We start from the raw sequence: 20,407 nt of genomic DNA, 5'->3' as shown, positions 1-20,407 counted from the left end.
AGTTAAGACGAACTCTGATTTTCGCTGATTGTTCACTGCATTATTCTCTGACTTGATTGTATCTACCGATACACTTATATTTTATACAATATACGTAGAGTTAATTGGAAAGTTCTACGAGATTTTATTGAGAATCACTCTCTACCGCCGAGTTTTAAAATCTGTCATCCCTTAGAAATTTCACGCTACTGGATCTTTGAATTCGGGCGCTTCCGACAGATTTAGAAGGAAGGAAGAATCTCAAAGTAGTCTCGTAAAGATCCTCTAAAGATCTCGTAAAACAGAACCTGACATATAAATAAAGTTATTTAAAAATTCCGATAAAGTATAACAGTTTCTTATTCCAAAAAGAATGAAATGATGGGATGAAAAAAATTATATGAAAATAAGAAAATTTATATACGTAATATAAAAGAGACGAAACTTACGAAACTAACGGTTTGTAGAATTATTAAATTGACAATACTTCCAATAGCTCTTCACTGATTAATATTAAAATTAAGGCCAGACAGTATTTATAAAGAAATTTTAGAGGAAAATATAGAAGAAAATATAAAATAAAATTAATAAAAATATTAATCTTAATAAAAATATTAAAGATTAAAAACAACTTCGTAAGCAATACTGCAGTTACCAAATCAGTTATCAACGTACACTATATTTATTATCACTTTGGACTTCCTTCTAGATGATTCTTGATGATACACTGTTTCATAATGCATTTACATGTCGAAAATGCATTATGAAAGTGTATTATAAAAAACATATATATGGTTGAATTCAGAAAAATACTCTCTTTCTTCCATTATTACAAAAATACAAGAAATATTTTTAAACAACAACAAAAAATTTTTTTTTTCAATAAACAAAACTTTTTTTTTATTTCTGTTTATGCCACTTTGTAACAATTAACTTGCCGTTAAACTTTTATTTCAAACATTTTTTTGTATCTCTTGTATTTTAAGAGGTATACACAAAAAAGTGTAAGCGCCCTTTTACCCTTGAGGTCGAAAATTATACCTTTAAAGTGAAAACGGGCACGAACTTTTTATATCGTTATTCATGTATTAAGTACCTCTACATATTCTCAAAGTTTGATTCAAATCGAAGAGTTCGGGTTCGCGGTGTTCCCTTGTGAGTTATATTTAATAATTATCGGATAAAGTCAATAATTATTGATTATATAAAATGGGGTTATTAATATTATTAATTATTTGTTAAAATTCATAATATATATATATATATATATATATATATATATATATATATATATGTATTTTCGTGTGCTAACATATGTTAATTTTCGTCACGGCAATTGTTTATTGCATTTATACGTTTATTTTGTCGAATTTTACTATAAAATATATAGGCATATGTATATACATATTCAGTTCATATAGTCGCATATAGTATGCATATATATATATAGATGATTATTTTTGCGTGTTAACATATGTCAACTTTCATCGCGGCGGTTATTTATTGTATTTCTACTTTGATTTTATTGAATTTTATTATAATATATATATGCATATGTGTATACATATTTAGTTCACATGTCACATATTGTATGCATATATATATATATATATATATATATATATATGTGTGTGTATTTTTGCGTGTCAACATATGTTAATTTTCATCGTAGCGGTTATTTATTACATTTCTACTTTGATTTTATTGAATTTTATTATAAAATATATATGCATATGTATGTACATATTCAGTTCATACAGTCATATGTAGTATGCATATATATATATATATATATATATATATATATATAAATGATTATTTTTGCGTATTAACATATGTCAATTTTCATCGCGGCGGTTATTTATTGTATTTCTACTTTGATTTTATTGAATTTTATTATAAAATATATATGCATATGTATACATGCATTTTGTTCATATAGTCATGTATATGCATATATATATATATATATATATATATATATATATGATGTCTACTAATAGTATAATTATGTAGTATATATGTATAATTATGTCTACTAATAGTATAATATTAGTGGAGAATATTTCATTAATGCTTAATTATAAAAGAAAAGTCGATGTATTAATTTAGTACGCACTCATGCGAGCATGAATTTAGAACTTCCTTCTGCCTTTAGATCAGGCGAGGATGTTGAAAATTCCAGTGGAGATAACGCGACGTGCTGGACTTGGCCTTGCACGCTTGTTCGACTCTTCGAGTGCACACGCATAATATTCTACGTGCAATATTATTTGTAAGTATACGTACTAATTCACTGTTTCTCTCGTGTTTTCGTATTTCGTTTTTCTTGATGAAGAGTGCTCATATGCAAATTTACATGTATTTTATAATTGTTCATGTGCATTTTATGATTGTGGTAGTTATGAATGTTTGTTCCTAATACCATTATTTTATTAATTCAGATGATGCTATGGCCCGGGAACACCTGTTGAATAGGAACACGAATATAGGGCGTCCATATAATTTCGTCATATGAAAACTTGCTGGTAAGTAATGTTTTGACTTAAATATATTTGTAGGGTTTGGTATTATGAATTTTCGTCATTAGAGTGTTTGAAAAAGGAGAATTATTATACGTGAAGTTTTATAATATGAAATGTTAATATTTTATAAAGGCTTAGTATATGTATTCATGTATAAGAGAGCATGATCGTAAATGTTCGTGGGGGGGTTTTTGATGGCATCCATTGATTTTATTCTAATTTTTAAGTTATTTTAATCTAAATTTTTAGTTATCTTGATCCATTTATGTTAATTAATTATTTTTCTTTCTTTTCACTGGGCTCATGTGTATATATACCTTAAGTATATATATATCGTCTATTACATTATACTTATTATTTTGCAATTTTATGAAATATTAACGGCTCTCTGCTATAAATTATTATTCTTATGACCATATATTATTTACATTAAATTTTCAGGTATCCAAGAGGGGGTCACATGACTTCGTCATATAAGGTATTCTTATTCGATTTTTAGGTAATATCAATTTAAATTATTATTTTTGTCACCGGCTTTTAGTGTTGGGTTGAATTTCTTTATTGACTTATTACGAGTGAATATTTTATTTATTATTCATTTATTTCTATATGTATATATATATATATATATATACATATATATATATACATATATATGAATATATATATATATATATATATATATGTATATATATATATATATATACATATATATATACATATATATGAATATATATATATATATATATATATATATATACATATTCTGATTATTCTTATTGAGTTATTTGTAGAGTCTGATGCTAGAATTTTATTATCAAAATTTTATTCTTAAAATTTTTAATTATTAATATTTTTATTAAATTATGATCTAAGATCGTATATTCATTTTTATTTATTTTCAGGTGCCAAATAGGGTCTCGGCAGAGGGATTAAACAATTCTGGATGGTTAGCACTGTGGTGTCGATGGTTGAGGGTATATAAAAATGTTATTATTTTTAAAGGTAGGTTCTATTAAAACTTATGTAAATTTATTATTATTATTATTTTATATATTTTAGTCGCTTGATTTTAATCATTGTGAATGGTTAGCGCTAAAAATATAAGATTTTAATGACTTTATCGATTATTAAATTTTGTCGTTATTTTATGTGGTATATTTTTTATTTATAATTTTATTTTTACAGGTCTTATAGAGTCGCGTACGCGTATGGGAAAAACGATGGAACACCCATGGACCCCATACAGCACATAAACATTGAATAAACATCTCAGAAACATTGCAATACAATTTTGCAATGTTGCATCAACGTTATAAAATATAGATTCAACGTTGAAAATAAATTACAGAAACGTCTAATGTCCGCTGAATTGCAATGTCTTGTAAATGTAGCAATTCAATATTCAAAAAACATTTATTTAATATTGATTTAATGTTGATTTAATATTGGTTTAATATTGATTTAATATTGATAAATATTGACTTAATGGTTGCTTAGTAGTTGTAAAACATTTTTTTACAACTGTTAAAAGTTTTCTGTGTTGAGATTAGATTTTTTTAAGTCTAAAAAATTAATCCAATCTCAATTTAAGAAAACTTTTAATAGTTGTAAATAAAATGTTCTACTAAACACATCTATACATATATATTATGCGATTTCATAATAAATAACTTCATAATAAAATGTTAAATTTGTATAAAGATGTTTTATTTAAAAAATATTATATATATATATATATATATATATATATATTACTCTCCATTATTAATTAATTATTATAATAAAAAGTTACATACATATATGATAGTTGATAATTATAAAAGATTATTATGAGTTATGTGATGATGACGAGGTCGCTTTATCTATGTTTTCTTCAATATATCGACATTTTCTAAAAACACATTACATTAATGAATTGTATAATTATACATTATGTACACATTTTATTTATATATAAAAAAAATTATGTACATACTTTCTCTCGCGACGAGCTTTGGCTTGTACTAGCCATTTTGCGATGATTTGGGCAATCTCCGTCTCAGTCGTATCTTTATAATGAACGCGGACAGTTTCTATTGTAGTTCCATAAAATTAGTAACATATTAATACCAATATGACATGCTGACACATAATCAAGGAGAAGTTAAGTCTTAAAAATCTGTAATAATATAACACTTACTAAGTATGATTTTATACAAAATCAAATCTTGAAAAGCCTTTTTCCTTTTTGCTCCAGCCATGCTGTACATTTCAGCCAAGGGATTAGTTATCAACTTTTTCAATAAATTAATCGTGCAAGAATGCACATCGAAACCTCCCAAGCCTTTTAATGTATATACCTATGATATAAAATAAATAATTTAAAAAATACATATTGATAAATATTAATTTAACAGTGATTTAGCAGAACATTTTTTTACAACTGTTGAAAGTTTTCTGTGTTGAGATTAGATTTATCTAGGTCTAAAAAAATAATCCAATCTCAATTCAGAAAATTTCCACCAGTTGTAAAAACGTTCTGCTAAATGCACTTATTTTATGATTTTATAAATAACATGTACACTTTATAATATAAAATATTAAATTTGTATATATATATAAAGATATTCTATTTAAAATATATAACTTTCTAAATATTCAAAATGTTCTTTGCATCGCGAGCAAATATAATAACAATATTTAAATATTTAAATATTTAAAAATACAAATTTAAATATTTAAAAACAATATTTAAAGGTAAGAAATAACATACCATGCTTTCAAAAAATTCTTTGTTCTTCAATTTTGTTTCTAAAATATCCAATGCCAATTCATTATGCAAAGGTAATCCTATTTCTTCATCTTGAAGAATATCATCTTCATGTCTGTCAAGGCTGAAACGACATTGCTCTTCGTGAATCTCCAGTCTCTTGTCCACCATTTTTACTTGATGAATAATAATGTTCAGTTTGCGAAGTATTTCTGTTTGAAAATCTGCATAATAAATTTTAAATCCTTTATATGAACACATAGGAACGACCAATCGGCGCGATAATATATATATTTTATTTTGAGCATTGTAATGCATATTTTACATAATATTAAAATACATGCCGATTTTGAGCATTGTAATGCATATTTTACATAATATTAAAATATTAAAATTTCTTGAGAAATATATTATTTGCAAAAGTATTTAAAATGATATGAATAAACAATTCTCTATTCTGTGCTTTATCCAAACATTCAAAAAGTACACAAATGGAAATAACTTAATGATTATAATGAATAATAAAAAATAATTATTTTGCAGATTCACTCTTTTCATTCAATAATTTGTTCGCCTAAAATTTTGTAAAAAATGTTTATTTTGTTTTAACTATACTTAACTATGACTAAATATTTACCTGTTTTACATGATGATGTAGATTGTTTTCCCGTACATGAAATATCAGATTGCACGCTACTGGAAGATTCCTTCGTACTATATTTATTAAAATTATATAATGATGAATTATTATCAGTATTGCTTGTTTGATTGTGAAATATCTTTTTTTTCTTTTCTGGTAGCGTCTGTGTCTGTTTTACAATTGATAATGTGGGCAAAGGCGGAATTTTACTGGGTTTTTTTTTACAGATTTCTTGAGTTGTACGTGATTTCTCTTCAGAATCTTCCTTTTCAGTAGCTTCATTTTCAAAATCTTCCTCCTCAGAACTAGAAGTGAATCTTCTTTTTGCCCGATTACGTCTACACATTTTTTTGTCAATATCATCTTTCCCAGACTCAATATCAGAAATTTGTTCAGCCAATTTCAGTTTTCGCATGCCGTTTGTATATGTATCTGAAATAATATAGTATTTAATAAAATATATATTGTTAATATCGAACTGAGAAAGATGTTTTGTGAGAAATAGGATAGAAAAAAATTAATTTCTCTGGTGGAAAATTTCTCTGTCTTTTCAGACGTTCGGATTAGCTCACAAAGTCAAAATTTAAGTGAAACATCGACCAAAGAAATAAAAATTTGCGAATTAGAAAATTATAAAGTCTATATAACATACATTTAACGCATCGTTACAATACAGATATGTATAAAGACCAGTACAAATTCGTTTTCTTGAAACATCAATTTTGGTGACATTTTTCCACCAGTGTCATGGAGGAAGGGTAAATATAAAGATAAAAATATTGTAAAAATAACATAAATCATTATACACAAATACATACATCATTATACACAAAAACATAAAAAGGACATTTACTAAAAATTTAAACTGTAAATTGAAAGAAATATAATACCTGCTGTACCAAAAATTCGTAATATATCATATGATGACCATTTGTCATTGTCCGGATATTCTTCATTAAAAATAGCTTGATTTATTTTTTCTTGTTTTTTGTAATATGGCCAATAACATTTTTTATTATCGCTAAATATCCAAGACGTGGGAATAAGTTGGATTCCATCTTCGAACTCCACTATCGAAAATCTTCCCATGTTCCAATGTATGAATGAAAAAAGGCACTATTTAATAAAAATCATAAATATAATTAAATATATTATTGCAAGTAATATAGTATATAAGAATTCGAGGTATTTATATGTATATTATAGATGCTAAAGGAAAATAAGAAATATAGAAATATGTATATATTTATTTACCAAATAATTTATAATTATATAATATATATCATTTATATAAGTAATTATATAATATATATAATTTATATAAGTATTTATATAAGTTATTCGATAAATAATTAAATTATTTATTTAAACAATTATCCATTTCATTTAAAAAAATTATCAATAGTAAAGATCTTCAGATTTGAATTGCGAATTTGAGTACTTTTACTTTTAATTGACGTGATTGGTTCAGCTGACAGTTATTGCTTCTGCAATTGCAATTTAGTTGTTCAAAACAATTATTTGTCCAAGAACTTCGTAATGCTTGTCTATACTTAGTGGCCATGAAATCTGCACAAACAATTAATATTATTGTTGGATAAAGTTACGAGATAAATTATAGGTGTTAATCAGCGATTATATTTAATAAAAGAATATACAGTAAAAGAATATTTACACACAGAGCTTTTTTTCATGCTCTCAGCATGCACATTGCTCATGCACTCTCTCTCAACTCTACATTATTACTTTTAATATCAATAATATATTTACCTGAGTATATAACAAGTTAATATAAATAAAAGGAAAGAACCAACAAAGAAAAACAAAAAGGTAGAAATACATGCAACATTTAAAATTAATATAAGTATTTAGATTTAATAACGTAAATGTAACATACTTAATTTCAAATATCTCACTGGAACAATTTTAACTTTACATTTTTTAATTATATAATAAATATCTTCACACTATGTAAAAATGATATAAATACCAATTATATTTACATTCTTGAAAATACCTTGCATGCAAACGAACAAGCAAGTACATACGTGTTAAGATTATATTTTTATTATGTCAGGCAGTATGTAATAGCGGAAAAATAATTAATTTATTCTTGTAGCGCATTAGCCATAATTTCCCTGCTATTTCTGATATAGGATATACACATAATGTTTCATCTTTCATCACGATTGTGATATGAAGCGTACTCGATAATAATGGAGACGAATACACGTTTCCTATCGGTATTAACTTGGTTCCAATTATGTAAATTCTATTATCACAGCTTTCTATAATATTATAAATTACTATTGCTGTACCATCCTTTAAAATGCAGGTATTGTTTCTTTTATCTTTACAATTTATCGCATACAAATTGTTAAAACATCGTTTATATTGTATTTTTACTTCAATTTCTTCACAAAGTGGTCCATCAAAATGTACATCCTTAAGTGAAAATTTATCTTTTTGCAAAGGCCATTTAAGTGTTCTTTTATAATCTGCACGTATTATTTCTTCATGTCTTCGTGCTAACTGCTCAAGAGGCTTCTCATTTTTTCTTAAATGCCTCTTTATAGTTGACATATAATTTTCGAAGCGAAATGCACTAAACATATCTAAAGAACCAAACTTCTCAACGTCTGTACATATGTGCAAGATATTATGTATATTATAAGTAACATATTCTTTACCATAAATAATAGAAAACGATATAACAAAATGTTCTAATAAGTTCTGTGCATAATCCAAATATTCTGTAACCAAACTAGGATTAACAAGAATTGTAATAGCAACATGTAACGTAAGAAAGTGAACGTACATATTTTTTGGTAAATAATCTTTTAATACTATTGGTCCAGTATATAATAAAAATTGTCTATATTCAGTTGCTTTCCATTGTAGAGCATGTTTAAGACCTCGTGGTTTTCGAACAAAGTCATTTGGACACCTTTTTTGAGACAATTGTAATATTTTTGATATTTTTGCAATTATACGTAAGCCTAATCGTACATTATTAGGACCTTTTAACTAAAGCCACAATAACTTTTTCATAATTCCTAGACAAATTAAATGCATATAATCCAATGGTGTATTTGTTATTAATCCAAAATTGGGAATTTCATTTAAAATAGACTTTCCAATTTGGTGGTCTTTGTATTCCTCATTTGCAAATTTGTCGTCAGTTCTTAGAGCATTTTGTAATGTTCCTGGAAAGCAAACTTTTGATTCGATCCATTCACCTTGAATAGTGCATTTCCGACAAGAATTATAACCAGTATGTTGTTTAACTGATAAAACATATGCTGCAGCAGGAGCGTCACAAATTAAAGCAGAGATACAAACTTTAACTTGCACATTGTTATATAAAAAACCGTCTCGGTTTAATTCGATAGCTTCATCAACAAATGGTCGTAAAAATTCTTCAGCATGTGTTGGTTTATTTTTTCCGCAAAAACATCCAACAATGTAAACTTGTTTCGAAATGTTATCTGAGCATAAAATTGGCCAAAAAATTGAGCCTTCAATATTTTTTGATAATGGCAATCCATCAATATTAATTAAAAGACAAACAGTTTCATTATTTGTAATCTTTTCGCGATTATTTAACAATTCTTCGACTGCTCTCTTCAAGCCGAAATGATAATAATGACCTCCACTTATAGGCACAATATTTGTCCATCTAGGCGTATGTAACAAGTTTCTGCTATCTTTTGGAAAATTACAACTCGTATACTTATTTAAAATTAATAATAGTGCATTGATAGCATTATGGGGAATCCTAAATTTAACAGCCCATTTTTGGATGTCATGTTTAAATTCATCTTCATTGTCTACATTTCTTTCATATATTTTTGTAGACAAAGAAATATCCAAGTTATTTGAACTGTCTTTGCTATTGTAACTTGTATTGTCACTATTGCTATCATTATTCTTGGTAAGTACTATGTTATCGTCACATTGAATTGATTCATTCAACACTTTTTCTGAATGAATATTATCTCTCTGCATTATTTTCCTACATATAAATAAATATACACACAATAAATACAAATAAAACTAAAAAAATTATATTAACAGTTAGGAAAAATAATCTGGCCATTAATAATATATTAATTTACATTAACTTGATAATATATAGTAACTTTATAATATAATAAATAATAATTGTTCATTAATAAAAGCAGTGTTACAAAAAATTGTAGTTTATGTTTACTACAAAATATTTCAAATATAAAATGAACCTAATCTAATGATACATGTTATGTTAATGATATATGTTATTAAAACAAGGTTGACATAATTTGTAGGCATAACCTATAGTGTGTTTTATTTACACATAATTAAAAAAATTAAAAGTTATATAACTTTCTTACTTTAAAATGTTCGATTATACATTTTATAAACACGTAAAATTACACGTAAAATTAAATTGTGAACTTAAATATATTTCAGATTGTAAATAATATTTTATTTAATATTATTAAAAAATAAGTTAATAAATTATAATTGTAAATAAGTTAATAAATTATAAAAAAATAAAATGAATTAGTCGTTGAAGCAAAAGAACTAGAAAGTAACCTTTATAATGATACACAATTAATATACATGATGGGCTATATATTAATATTGTTACGCGCGCGCCCGAGTCGTCACGGCCCTGCCGTTGTCTGGATCCCGTCGGCAAGAAGATTATTTACAAACAACGACTGTCAGCTGAGTTCGGTTCCAGCTGTCTGGCTGCGCGGACGCGAATTTGTACCGAGCCGCTAATTTGTGCGTTGAATCGTTTTGAGTTAACGTTTGTGTTGCCCTGTGTTGGGAATTAAAGCTTTTAGTTCTTTAAAAGTGTTTATTTATTTCGCGCAACTCGCGAGCGGCCGATCTTTCCGTGCGCGACTTCGATAATAATCGAAGTCCTCGCCGCGGGCGCAACATTTTGGGGGCTCGTCCGGGATAGGACGGACGAAAAGGATAATTGTGAGAGAGAGTGACCGCGAGAAGTGATTGTGAAAAAGTGATGGCGACAATAGCCGCGAAGAGGAGAAGGAGAGAGCAGTCGGAGCCGCCCTCGGAAGGGCGGGCGACGGAACCGCGGGCGCTGGAGACAGCGGCAGCGGAGGCAGCGGCGACGGAGACAGCGGCGTCGGAATCTTCCGCTCTGCTCACCGTCCTGCAGGAGATGCGGCAAATGCGCGAGGAACAAGCGCGACGCGAGGAGGAGATCGCCGCGATGCTGCGCCGTCACGACGAGGAGATCCAGCTTCTACGCGGGAGCCGGCTACAGCCTTCTCAGCTAAGTCCTTCCGGGTTTAGATCGGGGTCACGGGAAAATCGCGACGCGGAAACTCGTAATGAGACCGGATATAAATTGAAGCCGGATACGTTCGATGGGACAGTTTCGTTGCGGGAATTTTTCTCGCAGTTCTCCCTCATAGCGCGCGCGAACCGTTGGGACGACGCGACGAGGACTGTAGTATTAGCGTCGTGTTTGAGGGGGAAGGCCCGCTCTGTTTTAGAATCGATCGAGGATTTAGAGACCTGTACGTTTGAAGAACTGAAATCTAAGCTCGAATTGCGTTTCGGCGAGGGGCAATCTCAGAATTGCTATACGCAATTCACAAACCGAAAACAGAAATTCGGGGAGGATTTTGCAACTTTCGGTTCGGAGTTAGAGAGGCTCGCCCGTTTGGCCTACCCCGAATGTTCTTACGCGGTGCGGGATAAGATTGCTTGCGCACAATTTGTTTCTACGCTTCTCGGCGGATTCGTGAGGAGGACTCTCCAGCTGGAAGGCATAACTTCCCTGAAACTAGCTGTAGAAAGGGGGAAGGCCGTAAAGATAATCCAGGGGGAAAATTTTGAGAGGAAAAAGGATTACGAAAGGCAATTTGAAAAAGGAAAGGGGGACGCGCTAACTCATGAAAGAAAGAGTAAGGAGGAGGAAAACGGAAAGCAAAAGGGCACGAAAGAGTGTTGGCTTTGCGGGAGGGCTGGACATTACCGTGCAGATTGTCCCGAAAAAGAGGAAAACCCGTAATAGAAATTAAGATAGGAATTAAGTTTCTATTTTCCAGTTATTGCGCTTTCTTGTTATTTCTTTTAACAGACGGAGTGTTTTTCTGAATGAAAAAAGAGAAGGAAAGCTGATGAGTCGTAAAATGAAGATTTAACAACCTGAACTTCCAAAGAGAAGACTGCCTTGCCCACGGTTTTTGAGCCGTGGTTTTCCCGTGGGCCGGAGGGCGAATGCCGAGGCAGGGACTTGGGGAGTCCTTTTGGGACGACGGGTCCACGGTAGATACCCCCCTCTTGTCCGAAGAAAGTCACGGGAGGAGAAGGACCAAAAAGGACTCGCGCCGGGAACAGGAAGATGGCTGGAATGGGAGGCTGCCCTGGAGTCGGTTCTTGAGAGCCTGGCCAGCTCTCTGGAAGGGATCGGTTGGGAGCCTGCCCGGTGGATTGGAGCCTGATCGGAACGATGCTCGGAAACCGGGAGCAGCAGCTCAGGGAGAGCAGGATCGTTCGGGGTTCCTGGAAGTCCACGATGGTCATTGAGCCCCTTGCTGATTGTCGGGACGACAATCTTGAAGAGGAGGGGCAGTGTTACGCGCGCGCCCGAGTCGTCACGGCCCTGCCGTTGTCTGGATCCCGTCGGCAAGAAGATTATTTACAAACAACGACTGTCAGCTGAGTTCGGTTCCAGCTGTCTGGCTGCGCGGACGCGAATTTGCATCGAGCCGCTAATTTTGTGTTGAATCGTTTTGAGTTAACGTTTGTGTTGCCCTGTGTTGGGAATTAAAGCTTTTAGTTCTTTAAAAGTGTTTATTTATTTCGCGCAACTCGCGAGCGGCCGATCTTTCCGTGCGCGACTTCGATAATAATCGAAGTCCTCGCCGCGGGCGCAACAATATTATAAACTCTTTTCTCATTATTATAAATAGTGATGATCTATTGTATTAAATAGGGATGACTTTTGTTTGCGGATCTTTTAGAATTTATTGAAATTTTTTTATGTTATATGGGGATGACTCTGTATTTTATATTCTAGTATATTTTAATATTTATAATGTAAAATATCTTGTAAAATATTTATTTTTAGATATTACAAAACGTATATATTTTCCAAACAACTAATTAAATATTTTCTTGATATTAATGGATTTATTTCATTTTTTTGTTTATGAATATTTCGAACAGTCATGTTTAATATAGTTCAAAAATGAATATGTTACTAGATATTTGATATTAAGTGTCAAAATATATCAATAAATAAAATATTAAAAAATCTGAACTAATAAAGTATAATTTCATATATCATTTTTCTGCAGAATGTTAAAAACTGCTTGTTTAAATAATATATTCAAAAATATATTTTCTTTAAATATATTTTGAGAATATAGCTTAAAAGTTTGTGTCTCATTCTGTATATCATAGCATATATGTAATACATACTGTACAGTTACGTCTTTTTCAATATGTACATCATTTTGTGTATCAGGCCACTGAGAGCATCCTGGTATATTTGGTGATAATAACATGCAATCAAATTGAGTTTCTTTAGCAATTAAACGTCTCAAGTGTCGTTCCGAATATTTTTGGAACGTATTTTTCCATGGAATAGACATTGTATGTACTTCTTTTCTATTTAGAAATAAGCGAAAATTTTACAAAACAAATAAAAACTATTATAAATAACATTTAAAGAAGCACGCCCATAATCGCATTATTCCTATGAACATCTCCAACACAAGCATATGTATAAAATAATATCACATACATAAAATATATAACACATAATAAGCATAACCTTAAAATCGATTAATCATGTATATTGTTATTTTGATATTTTATTCCACAAAAGAGATCAAAAATCAAGAACATAAAATATGTAAACATAAAATATAAATATCTGTTTTTAATTTTATTCGCAGTGGGCAGGGTTATAACCTCGACTTTGTTACACCGGTTGCTTTTCAATAATACACTTCGAATCAGTGCTTGCACTGCAAACTGGAAATATTCACTGATTGAGACAACGTATCGCACTGTTGGTTTATCTGATGATTGCACTGTGTATCAATATAAACGTCTTTTTCTCACTATTACTGTTAATTTCATTGATGCGCACTAGCGAGCGAGCATGTGCTATGCAGAGAAGCCAGATTCCGGCCTTTCGATAGCATGCGATAGCATAGAGGGCATAATAGAAAGAGACAAAACATGATTCTTTCTCGCTCTTTTCTCACCGAGAAGAGCGAGAGAGAATCATGTTTTATCTCTTTTTATTATCCCCTCCATGTTACCGCATGCTACCAAAAGGCCGGAATCTGGCATCTCTGGTGCTATGGCTATGTGCCTGAAATTCTTTGTTATAGCGGCAAAAAGACTAATAACGTGCCTGCGCCAAATGAATTATTTTATTGGGGGCAGACTCGAAAAGCTTTTAGACCCAGTTCCACAACTTGCTTTAACCGGAGTTTATACAATTTTATTATGTATAAAATTATATATTATATAACAGAAATATGTATTAATATGTGTGTGTGTGTGTGTGTGTGTGTGTGTGTGTGTGTGTGTGTGTGTGTGTGTGTGTGTGTGTAATTAATATAAATTATTAATATAAATTTTAAATTATATATAAATATAAATAAATAAATAAATACATATATATATATATGTATATATATATGTATATATATATATATATATATATATATATACTATATACACATATATTCATTTATATATAAAATTATTTTGAATAATCAAATAAAATAAAAAAAAATAAATAATAAGAATAATATAATAAATATTTGAATATTGTTTCAACGTTGTAACAATATAAAGAATCAATGTAGAAAAATCAACATAGATTCAGTGTTGTGAAAATATTCATACTTCAATATTCAACATTGCAACGTTTCAGCAACGTTATTTCAACTTTCTGTGCTGTATGGGGACGTATTATGAGACTCTTCATATATGATTTACGGATAGTATTAGAATCTTTATTATTGATTAAATAATAGAAATCATTACGTATCTCATATAATTATTCGTTTGGACTTAAGTTATATTATTGTGAAATATTTTAATTGTTATGAAATTAATATTTCGTTACTCCTGTATTTGTTATCTTTTTCTTTTGACGATATTAAGTCGAATATCGGTAGTTTTGACTTTATTAATATTACTCAGAAGGAGATTTTGTCTATTATTCGTGCGATTTTATTTTGTATTTTGATTATTGGTATCATGTATTGAATTTTTACATGTATATTATTTAGTGTGGAGCTATTACTTATTTGTCTTTATGATTTCCAGGATAGACTGAGGGCAGTATATTGACGGTCAGTGAGAGAATAGGCATTATAAGGCATTATCATCGCAAAGGCGTACATTTATATATCCGATGGGTTGGAATTGTTATTCCAGAAACATATTCGGGAGCTCGAGTAGTAAAATTTAGACATGTACTTATCTCGATGGATTTGTTATATAGGGCATTGAACTACTCGGTAATGGTGTCATGATTATATACTTTTAATAATTCTATTGTAAGAGATGTCGAAGTTATGATACTTATACTTGGTTAATTGATTATTAATGTTACGTTTTTTAGTTAGGATTGTTACTACAGCGTGTTTTATATTTGAAAATCATATTGATTAAGTTTTGTGGTCAGGTCGTGAAGAGATATGAATTTTCAGGTTTTAAATATTAATGTGTGAATTTTTTTCGGTCAAGGGTTTTTGATGTTTAAATAATAATTTCGTTTGCTGCTTAATTCATGAGCTCTAAAATATTGATTTTTATCTTGTTAAAATTTGATTTAATGAGTTTTGTCTTACTGAATTCTATTTTATTTACTCAAAATACTGGGTTTACCTTTTTAGGGTAAACTCAGGCCTTTTATGAGACTGAATTTGATTTAATTGAACAGTTTAATTTATTTAGCGACTTTGCTTTCATATTAATAGTTGAGTTTTGATTGTTATTTTATAATTTCATATTTACCCTTTTGTATTTATGATTAGTTTTAACGTAAAGTTCCATTATAATTATTTAGTATGTGTATAAATTTATTGTTCTATCGATTATGCTTATTTACTTGATATATTATTGTCGATTTTCCATTTTATTTATTTGTTAATCGTTTGTAAATTCATTTTATCATTGTCTATTATAGTTTTTATAATTGTGCGCGGGTATTATACCTTTATTAAATTTTTCAGATACAATATTTTGGAGTTAAGCAGCGTTGATCATAATGACTGGCTACATTATGTATGGTTATGAGGGGTATTTTATTTGATATTTTGGTAAGGCTAATTTAATCTATAGAATTTTCCTTATTCAATTATTTTATTACTCGCTTAAATATTGAGTTCATTCTTCATATGAATATATTATATTGATTTGATCATCGCGTATTGAGGATTTTATATCGTATATTATTTATTTTAATTATTTTGATTGATTCTGTCAAGATTTTTCCAATTGTTTATCAAGTTTGTTACTGAAAAAATTGTTACTAAAAAGGAGGGGTGTCAATAAGGCCGTTTTTTCGCCCACGTCAGAATCACTCCAAAGTGTGATATTTTCTCCCTGCCGATGTAGCTCACAACCTCCTTTGCTGTCCGAGCAATTAGAGGCTGAGAATGGGCAAAATCGGCAAAAAAGGCTTGAAATCTCAAAAATCAATAGGGTTTACAATATTCTTTGAATTCACAATGAGAAAGTGAACAGTCAATGATTGAAGAATTGGGAGTAGGCGCCGGAAAATCTTCAATTAGAAGATTATTCGTCATTAGATTGATGGCCATCTTCACCTGACTCATTGTCAGACCAGTCTGAAATGTTCTCAGCCAATCTTGGATGTATTGTGCGTAGGATTGTGATGGTCGTTTTTGAAGTCTTTCAGAGTGTCTTAAATACCCCAAATACCAAAGGACGGATGCGACATGTGCACAACAACCAACGGTTCTAGCACCGACCTTGCATTGGCAGTACCAGGAAATGATGGGATTGATTCCTTGACTATATTCAATCCACAAGTTATACACCTTCGATGATGAGTGGCGCGATTGTATCTGGAGACGTAAGATATTTCTCTCTTGCCTATGGACGAACAGTTGATACATCCCATCTCCAGCTGTGTGCTCCTCTGCATAAGATTGCGCTTGTTTCAATTGATATGAGCCAATGGTCAGATGAATCAACTCGTGTAAGGTCAATTGAGGGAAATCAGGGATTGAATCCGCAATTACGGGTTGCCACATCACCCTTTTCCTGGACCAACCTTCTCTTTCAACTCTTTCCTGGAGGAGGTTCGGCATTTGCGATAGACGCAACATACGCTCAGCAATGATTGTATCATTTGGATCGTCACTGATTCTCGGTGATCTGAAAGCATTGCAAAGAGCGGATACAATGCGCACGTAATCTCCCACATACGGTATCTGAGAATTTGGGAATACATGATCTAATGCTTTCCACTTCTTAAGGAGACCGTTAACCGCCTCTATCACCCAGCGTATTTTAGTCACGAGGCGTGATTCATTGGCCTCAGATGTAGTATGTTGCGAACCTTCTCGGAGGAAATGGGGCATTTTAGTTATAAGACCTAGATCTTCCAACATCTCGAGGCAATCTCTGAAACCACGATCCACCAAAACATCGTTAGGTTGCAACCAAGATCGGAGCCTGCTCGCGTCAGATCGCATTATGCTGGTCAAAATGCTTGCATCATTATTTTTACCATCCGCGAAGTAAGGTCCAAAAACTTCTAAGATGTATCCTGTTGAACTTACAAGAATCATGGGTTTTACTAGTGAACGTCCTTTGTGGAGTGAAAAAGTTCGTCTCTGGAACTTGTAATTAGAACTTTTCTCTATATACATATACGTACCATCGGCTACAAGGATACAGACATCCTCTCCACCTGCGAAGAGCGTTTTAGCCATGGTTCTCGTATGCTTTGTGATAAAATCTTCTCGAGAGATATGATTTGTTCCCAAAAAGTTCGGGACAAACATTGAAAGGAGAGCAGTATGAGCTGCAGCTATCGCCCTACCTACTCTCCTCTTTTGAAGAGCGAATAAGGTAGACAAAACTGAAAGGGAAAGACCAGTACATAGTTTCATTAAAAGCAAGGCAAGACAAGTCCGAGGAGAACGTCCAGATGTAGATCTAATATAACCAGAGATTGAAGCAAGAACGGAGTTGAATTGATCTTTCTTCAACCCGGTCAGATTATAATAATCGTCATCAGTAAGAGCAGGTGGACAATCAAAATTAAGTCCTTTCCGAAAAGCAACTGAACGTAAGTTTTGTAACAACCCACAAAGAGTTTTATCGTCTAGAATCGAATAGTTTGACTTTACTTCGATATCATCTGTTGCTGTTTTACTGAAAAAATCATTTTCCAAGTGTCTCATACAACATCGAGCATTTGGCGGAATGAGTATACCTCTGTCTATGAATATTTGTGTTCTCGCCTATAGGAGATATACGAGTCAGTTTCTTAGCCTTCTTACATACGATGCATCTCGTCCCGGATGCTGTGCAGCCCTGGATGTTGACTCTTATCTTCACTGAGGAAGGAATGTTGCTTGATTCTGAGATGTTGGAGCGCTGAGGAGTATCATTTGTAGCAACAGATTCAGTACTGATAGTACGTGAAACGCTGCTTGTACGATTGCTCATAATGCAATCGGATAATGGATATTAACGTAATAGTGACAAAAAAATAAGCAATGAAAAGTAATGAAAACGAGAAACTAAGCTACTGAAGATTAGCGCACACAGTTTATGCTCTGAAAGTGCGCTGATCCTTGATAAAGACGATTCATTTAAGCATAAGTGCGATGAAAATAATGCGGTGACACATACAATGCTTCCAGTTCAAAAACGCATTAAAAACAACTGTGTATCCAAGTCGATTGTTAAATCTGTTGAGAGGAACAAATGCCAGGAAGGAGACAGAACAACTAAGCTACTGGTCAGATGAAGAGTGCACAATACTATTTGTGCTCTAAGATTGTTTTTATCGTTGATGAGAAACCGTTGATTGAATGAGGTGAAGAACTAATGCGTTGGGTCCTGATTTCGTGAAGACAAATGAATGACGGGAAGAAAAACAAGAGAACAAAGCTACTGAAAATGTGGATAGTGCATAGTACTATTCTCGTTTTGGAAATACATGAATTGTTAATTATAATGGAACAATTGATTATTTGTCGTACATACTATGCAGCAGAACACAATAATCTGAATGAAGATACCAATCTTAATAAATGCTTCGCGAAGCTGAGCATTGCATTCCATGAAAAAGAAGTCCGTTCCGGAAAATATTCTTTACATCTCCTCACTGAGGTTTGGAATTCAAATATTTTTTCGTAATATGTGATTTCGAATATACATTGCATTCGCAAAATAATCTAATTCCTTAAAATCAAGTTTGGGCTTACAGTAGTATCGTCTGATTCATCGCAAGGGATGCTATTGTATGATTGTTGAGTAATATGGCAATCCGTTCAAAATATCAGGCTTGATTTTATCTTGAATGCATGAAGGTCAGATGAGCTTTCTTTCGTATTTAAAGCAGCGCATACTCTAGTAGTTTTTGAGAAAATATAGTGATGAAAGCTCAACAATAGCATACTGAAATGAGACCGGCACTACAACCATGTGAAAGACTCCATTGATTTTTGAGATTTCAAGTTGCCCATTCTCAGCCTCTAATTGCTCGGACAGCAAACGGTTCTAGGAGGTTGTGAGCTACATCGGCAGGAAGAAAATACCACACTTTGGAGTGATTCTGATGTGGGCCAAAAAACGGCCTTATTGATACCCCTCCTTTTTAATTGTAGATCGATTATTGGAATATCGATTATTCTTAGATCTCTACATCTTGATAATTTTGGTTCGCCCTGGGGGTCTCATTTCCCAGTACCTTACTTGTTAAGGTTTTCTCCTATCCACCACCTGGGGAGGCGCTCGGGACTAGTAAACCCGACACGAGTCTGTCTTCATCTATGTCAATTCCGTCTGTCTGTCCGTCTGTCTGTAGGGTGTGGCTTATCTATGTCAATTTCGTCTTTCTGTCCATCTGTCTGTAGTGTGATTGTTTTTGTCTTTTTAAATTTTAATAAAACTTTACAATGAATTACTTCTTTGATTGTGGTGACCAGTGATTTGCATTTTTTTCCGTATCATTAGAAAATTTTTTAATCAAAACAATTCCATTTTTCTGTACTATAAAACCGTGGTTTTTCGAAATCTCAGGAACACTCTCGCAATTAAGATATCTTTGATTCAATTTTCGCCTCACTTTGTCATGAAATACTTTATCAAAGTAGAAAATAGATATGTTATCGAAATGTTTTTTGGCCCAATTGAATAGTGCTAGGGGAGTTAATATTGCTTCAGATGGTTTTGCCGTAAGGCTTGCCTTGTAGGCAATGCTTTTTCCATGTGCAGTTGCTGTGTAATGCCATTCTGCTTCAA

General features: G+C 31.5%; 1 protein-coding gene and 1 long non-coding RNA gene across 2 annotated transcripts; one reads left to right on the top strand and one right to left on the bottom strand.

Annotated features, from left to right (window-relative positions):
• Window positions 1–3,906, top strand: LOC112638763. Its single transcript, XR_003123158.1, has 6 exons — window positions 1–438; window positions 2,138–2,254; window positions 2,424–2,507; window positions 2,946–2,982; window positions 3,410–3,509; window positions 3,693–3,906. It is a non-coding gene; the product is annotated as an uncharacterized LOC112638763 (long non-coding RNA).
• A 428-nt stretch (window positions 3,907–4,334) lies between these two features.
• LOC112638762 lies at window positions 4,335–7,462 on the bottom strand. The gene is made up of 7 exons (XM_025410976.1): window positions 7,344–7,462; window positions 6,787–7,012; window positions 5,894–6,328; window positions 5,260–5,480; window positions 4,687–4,846; window positions 4,483–4,579; window positions 4,335–4,398 (listed from the first exon to the last, which is right to left on the bottom strand). Exons 1-7 carry the CDS (start codon window positions 7,458–7,460, stop codon window positions 4,335–4,337), a joined length of 1,320 nt encoding a protein of 439 aa, XP_025266761.1. The 5' UTR covers window positions 7,461–7,462.
• Window positions 7,463–20,407: the final 12,945 nt, after the last annotated feature.

Source organism: Camponotus floridanus, unplaced genomic scaffold, assembly GCF_003227725.1.
Source record: "Camponotus floridanus strain SB8 unplaced genomic scaffold, Cflo_v7.5 scaffold364, whole genome shotgun sequence".
Taxonomy (NCBI): Eukaryota; Metazoa; Arthropoda; class Insecta; order Hymenoptera; family Formicidae; genus Camponotus; species Camponotus floridanus.
This window is presented reverse-complemented; position numbering and strand designations above follow the sequence as displayed.